General features: G+C 39.3%; 1 protein-coding gene across 1 annotated transcript in view; it reads left to right on the top strand.

Annotated features, from left to right (window-relative positions):
* Positions 1–3,005: 3,005 nt before the first annotated feature.
* The window catches only part of LOC101846638 (crooked neck-like protein 1), a 22,071-nt gene continuing 12,020 nt past the window's right edge, over positions 3,006–13,056 (top strand). The window contains exons 1-8 of the mRNA XM_005094888.3: positions 3,006–3,282; positions 6,914–7,003; positions 7,355–7,417; positions 7,750–7,841; positions 8,445–8,528; positions 9,468–9,586; positions 10,277–10,399; positions 12,168–12,346. Coding sequence (XP_005094945.1) covers positions 3,226–3,282; positions 6,914–7,003; positions 7,355–7,417; positions 7,750–7,841; positions 8,445–8,528; positions 9,468–9,586; positions 10,277–10,399; positions 12,168–12,346 — 807 coding nt within the window. The 5' untranslated portion in view covers positions 3,006–3,225. The remainder of the gene's footprint in view (positions 3,283–6,913; positions 7,004–7,354; positions 7,418–7,749; positions 7,842–8,444; positions 8,529–9,467; positions 9,587–10,276; positions 10,400–12,167; positions 12,347–13,056) is intronic.

Genomic DNA, 13,056 nt, shown 5'->3' with positions numbered 1-13,056 from the left:
GAGAGCAGGAAAGGAGGTGAAAGGAGACAATTCTAGAGAAGAAAATGTTTTCGGTCGCTACCCGGATTCGAACCCGGGACCTTTGAATGAGGAGTTTTGCGGTTAAACCTCTAGCCACGAGAGCCCCCGTTTTTTATGTTTATATAGCGTATGTTATTTAATTTGATGTTGTTCCCACCTTTTAAAAAATGTGTTATGCTTGACACTGGCAGGCCCTTTGTGTGTGATTCCATAATTTACATGTACTTTTTCTTGAATTACACACGTTTAGGGTTAAAACGGCCAATCTTCGGATAGGTCTTCATTTTTTTAATTTTTGTAGTTGTTATGTGCTGTTCTAATTTTGATTTAATTCTATTTTGAAGCCTTTATTTTTCACGTTTTACATCCTGTGTGGCTACAAATGATATTCTGGTTGCATAAAACGGAACACAAGAAATTATAGTGCTTTAGATGAAGTTACCTCTTTCAACATATTGCAAATACGTCGTCACAGAGAGTTGATAGCTTGAAAATTAATGGCATTTTTTTTTTTGGGGGGGGGGCAACTTTTGCCATTTTTGTGGCAACTTTTGGACGAAAAAAATGGCAACAAACGCAGATGCTAGATTACGCCTAGGTCTACCTAGTATAATATTAATTTCTTTTTGAGGTGAAGTATTAACAATTAAGACATTAACAAAAGAACTGTCACTCATCCGTTCCAATTGGTCTTGTCCCCTCCGCTTAACTTATTTTCACTTGACTCTTGCAACACCACGATGCAAAAAACAAGGACTATTGAAATCGAGCCCCTTTACGTCAGCATTATAAATAATATTGATCTTCTCATAGCATAAGAGCAGTTCCGGCAGTTTTCAATTAAGCACCTGTATCCAGCGCTTGCTGTTCCCCGTGCTCCTCTTTGAACTTCAAGTTGTGACAGTCTTTAAACCTGTTCAGCAAGCTAACCGTCGGTGCCGAAGTCGTGTTCTCCATTTTAAGCGCAAGCTGAGGCGCTCCAGATTCCAGATATCAAAATTGATGAATTGAGTCGAGCATCGCTGTTCCAGGCTTAGTTTGTCTTTATTTTCGAGGAGAATATAACCCATCTGTGTCTGAACCTCCTTAAAAGTTGTACATTCCAACTCGCAGTTTAAGATCATCAGCTGACAAAAAGAAATTTATTTTAAAATCTATGAAACTTAAAACAATGGGTGAAAGGGCATTTGAATACCAAGGCCCCAAGATCTGGAATGCTTTACCAAGTACGTTGAGAGAAATCAAATCTTTTGATTCATTCAAATGTCAGCTGAAGTCGTTTCTGTTTTTAAATTAATAAGATGAATATTTGGAATAATTTTCTTTAGTCAGAACACAACGTTTCATGTTACTGTTGTATGTTGTACTGTATTGTAAAGCGCTCAGAGCCTGTGTACTTTATTCGGGGTTGTGCGCTATATAAATGTCATTTATTATTTATTATTATTATTATTATTATTATTATTATTATTATTATTATTATTATTATTAAAAGGCCTCTTTAAATATTCTTTTCTGTGATAACGTTCCATCAGTTGAACTTTTCTGCAAGACACTTAATTTTGAGATTCATCAGACTGGGCAAAGTCCCTAGGCTAGATCTACTGGCCCTCCCTCCAGAATGATTGTGGGATAGAAAAGTATTACTGAAATTTATAGCTGTTGTTTTTAAGTTTTTCGATAACAGCTGTATAACGATTTCTTTCGCTGTCCAGAAATTGCAAAGCAGGACATAATCCCCTTTTCAACAAACAAACACTACACCAATTTACACACACACACACACACACACACACACACACACACACACACACACACACACACACACACACACACATACACACACACATACACACACATCACACGCAGACATACGCATACACACGCACACACGTGCGCGCAGACACGTGCACACACAAACAAACAGACAAATACACACTCACACTCACGTGAGCATTATACATCTTGATTTTTAAATCTGACTGAGCCAAAAAAATAGACACACATTAAGCTAAAGACAGTGAAGAAGAAGAAGAAGAAGAAGAAAAAGAAGAAGAAGAAGAAGAAGAAGAAGAAGAAGAAGAAGAAGAAGAAGAAGAAGACCCAAGTGCACAAATAACCTCGATTTCATATTTTAGGATCCAAATGAGTGGGCATGGCATGGGCTTGGCGGTACAGTTCACACAATAAACAAGAAAACAAACATTAAACATTAAACAAACAAACCAACAAACAAACAAACAAACACACACACACAAACAAACACACACTCATACACAAACACACTCAAACGTACACTTGCGCGCCCATAACGTGATTCATCGACCCGACTGACCCAGAAATAGGCCTACTTTTGCCCAAGTTCACAAGCCATACCGAAGAAGAAGCTGAATGAAAAGAAAAAGAAGAAGATCAAAATTCACAGATACACTGACATAGGCCGCATAGGAGGAGGAGGAGGAGGAGGAGGAGGAGGAGGAGGAGGAGGAGGAGGAGGAGCTGGGAATAGAAGAAGAAGAAGAAGAAGAAGAAGAAGAAGAAGAAGAAGAAGAAGAAGAAGAAGAAGAAGAAGAAGAAGAAGAAGAAGAAGAAGAAGAAGAAGAAGAAGAAGACCAGCTTTTTATTTAGGACGCCTCTTCAAAGGCAACTTAACATTTTCAGTTGTATTACTTTTCAACTTGGTAAAAGGACTAATAAATACAGGTACATGATATAGTAAGCCTAAACGTTTCTATGAGATTTAGATCCAGTATGTCATTTTTTCCAGGTCAAGTTGTTATTGTGATTGGTAGGCAAATATTGTAAAAAAAAATACCTTACTTGTATTACATCTTCTAAATTTGTTTATTGTACTTAAAATCCAATTGTTGAAATGTCGCAAGAGCAGGCCGATAATAATAGACTTTATTTTATATTTAAGATAAAAAAAAATAAAGAACAATATCTTTGTTCCGTATGATTTTAGCACATTGGTCCTTTTTTTACAGATGAAAAAAAACAAAACACGGATGGATAACTCTGGCTGGCTTTCAAAATTCAACTTCCGGTTTGAGAAAAATCTCATCGTTGTGTTTACGGACGGTCGGTCTGGTGTACAGCAGTAGTACAGTAGTTGCCACTCCACTCATCGCAGATTAACAAGAAGCGAGCGAGCCTGTCTTGTTCCCTTCAGTGTTGCAGAAGAAAGATTCTTCTGTCTTCAAAATGGATGCCTCAGGCGATGGCGATGGTGCAAAGATCAAAATGCCTCGCGTGGCGAAGGTGTGTCCCCCCGCCTTTTCACTTTTCACTTTCGACTTTTCACTTTGACTTTGACTTTTAATTTTAACTTCTTATTTAAACTTTAAATTTTGGTAGCGTTAATTGCGACTGAGTCTGAGTGACGCTGTGGCAACTAACGAGGTGTTAATTGCGATAGAGTGACTCTGTGACAATTAATGCAACATTAATTGCGACAGAGTGAGTCTAACAAAAAAATAAGAATTTAAAAAGTTAAAAGAAAAAAGAAAAAAAACACACACATGCACTTGATGCACGCACACACATCACACACACACGCGCACTCACACACACACAAATACACATACATAAATACATATGAGCAACTGCCAAAACGTGAGACTGAGACTCTTGAGACTCAGTGGTTCTAAATTTTTTTTCGTACCAATTTGACTCCCTTTTCTGTCAGTCACAGATTGACATTTAGTGCTCATATTCCTAGAGTATCAGAGCAAGGAGATGTAGGGTTTTGGAGATATGGGTCTATTGGTTCGGCAACCACTGTATTTCTTGTATGTATGTAACAGTGATGACAAAAACAGATAAGCAGCAAGGCAAATTATAGACTTTATAAATTCCATTTGTTTAGTAAACAAAGACTTTGTACACTATGAACTCCATTCATAATGGTAATATGAATGACAAGCATTGTAACAATGACGCAGTGCACAGAACATGTCATCATTGTTATGTACAAGAAAGGATACACATTGGACATTGTCATTGACAACACATCACAATAGACTATAGTGAAAGACTGTACAAATACAGTTATCAAAGCCTCAGCACCAGAAAAACACATGTGTAAAACAATTTTAATATAAACTAATATGAGGCAAAAGCACAACATCAATGGGGCTGACCTGTGCATAACAGTGATGACAAACATGACTTGTACATAGTTCAATGATGACACAATGTACAGGAAAAGACAAAGTCATGCCCCCAGAGAGAAATGCACACTTTAAGAATTTAAAAGAAAAAACAGGAGAGGTTCTTTTGCTTTGAAACAGATATCAGGTCATATTTCTGTCAGTCACAGATTGACATTTAGTGGTCGTATTCCTGAAGTATCGGAGCAAGGAGATGTAGGGATTTGGAGATTGCAGTGGTTCACGGCACCGCAAAGATAGTTGGCAGGCTACATTCACGGCACTAAAGCTTCGTTTAGGGGGAACGTCCTCTGCCGGTTTAAGTCAGCTGGTTTTAGTCAGTGACGTATAATATTTTGGCCAGCTTCAAGTGTTCCATCCTATCAGATGAAGGAAAACGAAGCGCCCTTACAGAATTAAAGTCGGGATATGGGACATGGAAAATTGGATATGGTACATGGGAAACAAGAGGTGAGAGATGGAAAACAGAAGGTGGGATTCGAAAGATGGGACTGGTCGATAATGACTGTATTGCACCGGGTCAGCCTGGGAACCGACACAGAGAGAAAATGATGGGAATCAATTATTCTTGATTACGCTCTTGAACACCCACTCTCTCTCTCTCTTTCTTTCTGTCTGTCTCTCTCTTTCTCCCCTTTGTCTTTCCTTCTCTCTTCCCACCTTGTCTCTGTCTCTCTCTCTCTCTCTCTCTCTCTCTCTCCCCCCCCTCTCTCTCCCCCTCCCCTCTCTCTCTCTGTCTCTCTCCCCCCCCCCCTCTCTCTCTCTCACACGCACACATACACTCACACTGCCCGCAGACAAAATTGCACGCTTTCAACTCGAGAGCGCTGGAACGTTTGTTTACACTTGTGTATCACAGGCCGTCATGCACTAACACAAGGTCACGCCCAAGTCTCGCTCGGACTTGAGATAGGGCAATTTAAACATCTTGGTAGGCGTATACATTTTTGTCATATATATATCCTAATGCATTGTTGCGTAATTGAGAGTTCGTCATTTTCTCTTACACTGGCGAGCTCTGAGCCAGATCTCAGTGTGAGGGAAAACGACGAATGGTCGATTGGTCAAGGATCACTGCTTCGTATTCCTTCATCTCATGGGATAGAACGCTTGAAGCAGGCCAAAAATCAAATATACGTCACTGTTGTCACTGACTGAAACCCGTAGTGGACGCTCCGTCTAAATGCAAGCTTGAATGCCGTGAACGTAGCCTCAACAGCGTCTGCAAACTGCATTCAGGGCACTGTGAACGTAGCCACTGCGTTTCGAGATATGGGTCTATTGGTTGGGCAACCACTGTATTTCTCATATGTAACAGTGATGACAAAAACAGAGAAGCAGCAAGGCAAATTACAGACTTAAAATTCCTTTTGTTTTGTAAATAAAGACTTAATACACTATGAACTCCAGTCATAATGGTAATATAAAGGCCAGCTCTACCGAATAGATTTTTTATCTATTCGGACTCGGGTCTCAAAAAAATGTTTTATTTATATCCGGAATTTGCTTCTAAGTGAGGTATGTGAGTGTAAGGAGGTTACATAATGTAACTGTCATCGGGGGATTTTACGAAAAACCAGAATTAGAACTAGAATAATCTACTGGGACTGTGTAATTGTGCCAAAAGTCAAAAGACTGCACTCTCATAGCCAATGGCAGTGTCTAAGTATGCGATAACCGACAACTCAGGGTCTTTCCACCACCACTACAGCATCATCATTACTCTCCCCACCATATGTCTTTCCACATGTTTAATTTCATTTTGTGCAGTGTTTTAGTTTTTCTGTTATTAATTTTTTTAAAAAATCACGTCGCACAAAATTGACAGCCGGGGCCTCTTCCTAACACCTCTTCCCCCAGCAAGCAGAGAGTGCGTGATCGCTACGCACAATCTCATTGGTCGACATAATTAACTTTAGCCACGGCAAAGTCAACTCAATTTGTTTGTTCTGTTCACACTAATGATGCATGGAGGGCCAGTTTATATTGATCTAGTAACTGGATATTAAAGCTTAAAGTTCACGTCTCGATTGTTATCATTTATCGGAAAAACAATTCATAAGTGCTGGAAATATTTAAGAACACATGTCGGAAGTAGGAACGGACGTCATGCTGGACTCTATTCAGAGTCCGAATGTAATTTTTGTCAAATCGGACTCGAGTCTGAATAGTCACTTCAAATATAAATGACAAGCATTGTAACAATGACGCAGTGCACAGAACCTGTCATCATTGTTATGTACAAGAAAGGGTACACATTGGACATTATCATTGACAACACATCACAATAGTGAAAGGCTGTACAAATCCATCAGGTTGGCCGTTTTATTTAGAGGCCAAAGGAGCTTTAAAAAGGTATTGTCCGAAGAGTGCCTTGAAATGGAAGCAGTAAGAGTCCAGGTACAGTAACATGATTGCATTCTTTAAGCTTGTCTCTTTACTTTTTATGAACAGTTATTTAGCTGCTCAAATTTTTAAGAAACAAAATAATTGGCTTGTGATTTTGTCAGTAAATCGTTGATAATTTTTGTCTGAATTTACTCTGTGAGTTGTTTAAAGAAATTATGAATGATGTCTCTTCAATATTTTCCTTTCTTTAGGTTCTGTGTTAATTTATAAAAAGGTTCCTAGTTGTTCTAAAAGATAGACATGATTAAAATTGTTTCATTTGTATATGTCTTGTAAAGAGTTGGTGTATATCTTGTTTTCTGAACCTCCAGGTCAAGAACAAGATGGCAGCCCCGGTGCAGATCACCGCGGAGCAGCTGCTACGTGAAGCAAAAGAACGTGAGTTGGAGCTGGTACCTCCGGTAAGTGGACATTTTAGTTAATTTTAACAACTTTTTTATTGTCTTTTTTTTGTGTGATATGATTCCATTGAAAAGATTTGATGGTAATAGTGACTGTGTGAAATGAATACCCTGGTATGGAACTGTAAGGTTTAGTTAAGGTTCATATGGGATAGAGTTTTGATAAGTTGAAATAGCATTTTAGTTCATGAATATTGATCAAAATATGTTTTGGCCTTGGATAATGAGATTTCAATGTGTCACTTGTGTGTAGGTTGGATTTTTCTTTAAATTTAAAACATGAGCTGCAAATTTATACTTTAAATATGTTTTAGACTGTATTTTAAAAACTAAAACATTTTTCTTTTATAGCCTCCCAAGCAGAAGATCTCAGATCCTGATGAATTGGCGGACTACCGAATGAGGAAAAGAAAGGTTGGCGTTTTGATTTGTTCCCAAAGTATATCTCATATATATTCTCAGTGTAAGATTTTTTACAAATTGCATTATGATAAGTAAGGACAGTTTATAGTGTAAGTTTTGTAAACCACATTGACTCATAACCATCAAAACTTGCTGGATGTAATGTATGCTTGAGGAATACACAAGTCAATAGTTCCTGGCTTTGTCAGCATTTTCTTTTCATGATAGAATCATCCATTAGTTGTGATTATGCTGGGCTGCCCATCAGTACAAATTCGGTGGAACTGTTTGTGGATTATCAATATCATACTGTGGACCTTTAATTTGAGTCATTTGTTCAACAGATGTTTGAAGACAATATTCGGAAAAACCGTTCTGTGATGACAAATTGGATCAAATATGCACAATGGGAAGAGAGTCAAAAGGAACTTCAGAGGTACTAAGTTCGTCTTTGGTTTGTGTTTGTTTTTTAATCCCCGTCTCCCAGACTTTCAAACACACACATTCTCTCTCTCTCTCTCTCTCTCTCTCTCTCTCTCTCTCTCTCTCTCTCTCTCTCTCTCTCTCTCTCTCTCTCTCTCTCTCTCTCTCTCTCTCTCTCTCTCTCTCTCTCTCTCTCTCTCTCTATCTCTCTCTCTCTCTCTCTCTCTCTCTCTCTCTCCCCCCCTCTCTCTCTCTCTCTCTCTCTCTCTCTCTCTCTCTCTCTCTCTCTCTCTCTCTCTCCCCCCCTCTCTCTCTCTCCCCCCCTCTCTCTCTCTCTCCCCCCCCCCTCTCTCTCTCTCTCTCTCTCTCTCTCCCCCCCTCTCTCTCTCTCTTTATCCTTTTGGTTAACAAAATGTTCTCATAAAAAAATAAATGTCAAAGATTATTGTGCTATCTGTTGGTGGTACATCTGTTTGGAAGCCGATGGGTCTTGAGTACTTGATATATTTTTTGTCATCTTTCCCAATTCTTTACTTATTTCAATGTAGTCTTTAGTTTTTCATGTGCATTGATGACTAGTACATTGTAATGAAGATGTACATTGTTTTTGCTGCAGGGCTCGTTCTATTTGGGAGAGAGCATTAGATGTCGACCATCGAAATATCACTGTGTGGCTCAAGTATGCAGAGATGGAAATGAGGTTTGTTTTTAGTTTGAAAATTTTGTAAAACCGAACTGAATCTTTTCTTTTCGTTCCAAACTTCCTATATTGAATTGTTTGAGACATTTGTTTCATTTCGCGACCTCAGTGCTTTCTTGTCGTATCTCCATTTTTTTTAAACAGTGAGAATGGTTCATCATGTCAAAGAGTGCGCTTCAGAAGAAGTCACATTTTCAATGTAAAAAAAAAAAAAGGTGCGACATGAAAGCACTGAGGTCGCAATTTGTTACTTGAAGTGTACCTGGTGCATACACAAAATGGGTGAAAGGTTTATGCACAAATCGCTATGATGTGCAATGTGTGATATTATTAGGTGAGGTAAGAAATCTTTTATTCTCTCTGGTTAATTTTTCAGATGTCGATAATTAAAGATGGGTACGCCTGCAATATTTGGTATGCTATTTATTCCCCCCCCCCGCCCCCGTTACTTCTGTTTCCTCCCAGTTATTATTTTGTTGTTGTTGCTGAAATCCATTTTCAAAACCATTATCATTTCTGCATTTATTCTTTATTGTTATACCCATTTTCACCTAATCTCAGTTGCTTCCCTGGCAATAAAAATAAAATAATACATAGGTGACACATGTACTTATGATCTTTCTCATTCTATCTCTCTGTCTATCACTATCTCTCCCTCCCTCCTCCCTCTCTCCTCTCCCCCAACCCCCCCCCCCCCCCCCCCCCCCCCCCCCCCCCCCCCCCCCCCCCCCCCCCCCCCCCCCCCCCCGTCTCGCTGTCTCGCTCTAAAGGACTCGTATGACGTAAATGTAATTCTTTATCTTGACTGATTGAATGCACTCTACTGGGTAGGGACTTGTAGATTTGAATGAAGAATTTCATGCAGCACCAAATGCAAGCTGTCCAGCTGATTTGTAGCTATGCCACAAGTAAATGTAATCCGCTGTTGTTGTGTTGCAGGTGTCGTCAAATTAATCATGCTCGAAACATTTGGGACAGAGCTGTCATGGTCTTGCCCAGAGCCAACCAGTTTTGGTACAAGTACACCTACATGGAAGAAATGTTAGGAAACATTGCGGGTAAGCTGTCTATTCAAACCATTTTTGTCTCTGGTTTTCAAAATGTTTCTAATATTATTGTAGCAGGACAGTTGGAATAGTTTGAATTTATTGCATGCAAAAAAGTGTGTGTGGAGGGTTTAGAGGGGGGCTACTTGTCCTTGTCCGGTGCCCACCATCTTGACCAGCCAGGTATGTAGAGTCTGATTTTTGGTTTTGAAAAGTTATGGAAATGCAATGGAATATCAAAAGTCATTTTGGATAAAGTAAAAGATCAGGAGGTCATACACGCACCTTGCACATGTTGGAGAAACTGTAAGGATGGGTGGATTCTGGCATCATTATTTATTTCAATGACACCCCTTGACAGAAGTTCAGACCCAAAAATTCCAACAATTTACACATAGAAGTGTAGAAGTGCAGGTTAGTCTGTTCTGGCCACTTTGGTAAAATTCTAAATTAACAACATCTACACAGAATAGAAGTAATTGGCCTGTATACATTATGGGTAGTTTCGATTGCTGTAGATGTTGCTTGAAAGGAGAGGGATGTTACACAGGATGGAAGTAAAAGAATAATCCAGGAGTGTAATCATTAGTTTTGCTGCGGGTTGAACTTGTTGAAACTATAGTCAACTAATTTTGAGGTCTTCAAGAGGATGTCAGAGCGGATGAAGTGTACTAATGTTTTCTTTTTACTTTCACGATACAGGAGGCCGCCAGGTTTTTGAGCGCTGGATGGAGTGGGAGCCTGAAGAACAAGCGTGGCATTCATACATCAACTTTGAGTTGCGCTACAAAGAGCTGGACAGAGCAAGGACTATTTACGAAAAATATATCCTTTTGATTGGTTGCTTTTGTAGGTCTGAGAATTAATAATTCACACGTAATATTTGGATTGCTAATTGGTTAATTGTATTGATAAGCTCCAGTGAAACCTCAAATCTTTCAAATAATTTTTATTTGAAAAAAGAATGCTGTGTACCGTGTGCAAAATTACAGTTACACTGTCAATGGGAACTGAAAGACGGCACAAATGACATATAAAATTCTTTTCAGATTTTAAGTGATGGAAGAATGTATTTGGAATTCTGTTTTTTTTCCATTTGTTGCTAGTTAAGTATCTTTATGTTTCTTGTTTGTTGATATAATTTGTTTGGCTGTCATAGGACACTATACAGGGTTCCCGAGGCCTCCTTGAATTCAAGGAGTCCTTGAAAACTGCTTGAATTTGCATTCAAGGAAAAATGTCCTTGAAAACTCCTTGAATTTGCATTCAAGGAAAAATCTCCTTGAAAACTCCTTGAATTTTGCCATATGGGGCAGGAACACGTGTACAGGGTGACTGCCAGGCCCCGGGAATCCCGGGGGGGCCCTGGAATTACCCAGGAATTAAAAAAAAACCGCAGAGACCCGAAATGCAACGGGAATTTGAAGAAATCTGTAAATTGCTCCGTGAAAGACCCGGGAAAATACATAAACGTTCTCGAATATTTGAAAACCAAATCCGATAACGTCCTTGAGTTCATTTTTGCCGGTCGCGATTGTGATATAATATTCATTCGGCCCTTCCCGGCCTGAGAGTACGTTACACGCGCACAGGCAGTTATGGCGGCCACAAGTGGAAGTGTATGTGCGATACCGAAGCTCGATCGGGAAAATCAAGATCTACTTTCGCTTTCGTTACCACCTTGAAATTTGCCGGTAGGGCCTATAGTAGTCTGATAGCGCTACATTTGTAACATGCAGGTTCTGCATTACAAATGCTGTGTCGCCGTGAAAATAAATCGTTTGTCCTGTGCTGTCACTTGTGAAAAAAAAAAAAGGAAGAAAAAGAAAGTTATACAAGCTTCTTGTCGGGCTTGCCATCGTGACCGGCCATTGAACCTGTGCGTTTTCGTCACATCGTGAGTATCGGCGATGGTTTTCTGAGGCTCAAAGCAAGATTCATTTTTATATAGTTTATATAGGGGAATATGATGAGGGGAAAATATAAATAAGTAAAAACTGACTGAAATACATAAGTCACAGTATCCCAGTGCCACACTGACATGTTGATGACTGGATATAATGTACCTACATGCGTGCGTGTGCACGTGTGTGTGTATATATTATATATAACATATAAATGGAGCATGCACTGTCATTGTTATGTAACATGCCCCTGGAGAATGGATGAGGCCCCCCCCCCCCCCGGAAAATTGAGAAGCCGGGTTGGCAGTCACCCTAGGAACAGTTTTTGTAGGAAAATCGAAACTATGATATGGTTCTTTTCGGACAATTGTAGGCCTTCAAAAATAGGCTTTTGTCATGAATTTCTTGACCAAATCTCCTTGAATTTTAAAAATTTCTCCTTGAAACCTCCTTGAAATCTTGAATTTGGTGGGAAGTTCATGGCAGGAACCCTGACTATAGTTTGGATTTTGGTTTGAAGGTGGTTTCTGGGGTGTAGCTGGCTGGCCTTATTTCTTTTCTCTTCCTCTATTTTTTCTATCTGTTACTTTTGCTTTTTACTATCTTGAAATGACTGCTATTGTGTTTATGTGCTTCTCTTTACTCCACCAAATAAACAAATAAATGTTGTTTTTCCTTGACCTAATCACTTGTACTAGTCCATCCTGAGGTCAAGAACTGGATCAAGTACGCCAAGTTTGAGGAGAAAAATGGCTACATCAACAGTGCACGATCCATTTATGAACGAGCGGTGGAATTTTTTGGTGAAGACAACATAAGCGAGCAGATGCTGATTGCCTTTGCCAAGTTTGAAGAGGGCCAGAGAGAGGTAATATTTGTGCACTCCCTTAGAGATACGCTTGTCATCTGCTGGCTTGTGAAAACTTTTATTGCAAGCCAGGTCTCTTTCAGGTGTTTTTCCCATCATCTATCACTTTTATTTCAAGGGGATAAATCAATGGGCTCATTGCTTTGATCGCGTAATTAGAAGAAATAGGAGAACTTTTGATTCACTCTAAAACCATTGCTGAGGTCGATCTGGGGGCCCTCGGCAAGACTCAGGGGGTTAGCCTGCTTTGTGAATAGTATAACGGTACTGGGAGCTAACTTTTGTGTTTTCTCTCATCGTTTAAATTCGAAGGGCTTTTTTTTTTACCTGTTGCAAATTTTTTGAGAAACTTGTTTCTTGGTTAGAGCATAGCTCTATTAGTATGTCTTGTACATTACTTTGACTGAGGCATGTACCTTCGCATGCTGTGAAAGTGGTGTATAGATATTCAGGCAGAAAATGCAGGGTCATCTTCCTTACTCTAAATGTCTACTTTGCTTTTGATATGTCTGACACCTCTTTTTTTTTTACTGGAGAATTTTACCTTGAGTTGTCATATTTAAATCTTATATTATGCAGTTGCTGGAAACTTAGCTAAGAATCATTGGTGTTTTACTTACTTTTAGTATGTCCAGCTTTCTTCTTGAGGTTTAGTAAAGAGAAGCAGATTGACATGGTGAAGGTCATTTTTTTTTGGGGGGGGGGGGGGA

The sequence above is a fragment of the Aplysia californica genome, unplaced genomic scaffold, assembly GCF_000002075.1.
Source record: "Aplysia californica isolate F4 #8 unplaced genomic scaffold, AplCal3.0 scaffold00091, whole genome shotgun sequence".
NCBI lineage: Eukaryota > Metazoa > Mollusca > Gastropoda > Aplysiida > Aplysiidae > Aplysia > Aplysia californica.
The sequence above is the reverse complement of the archived record's forward strand: the minus strand, read 5'-3'. Positions and strand labels throughout refer to the sequence as shown.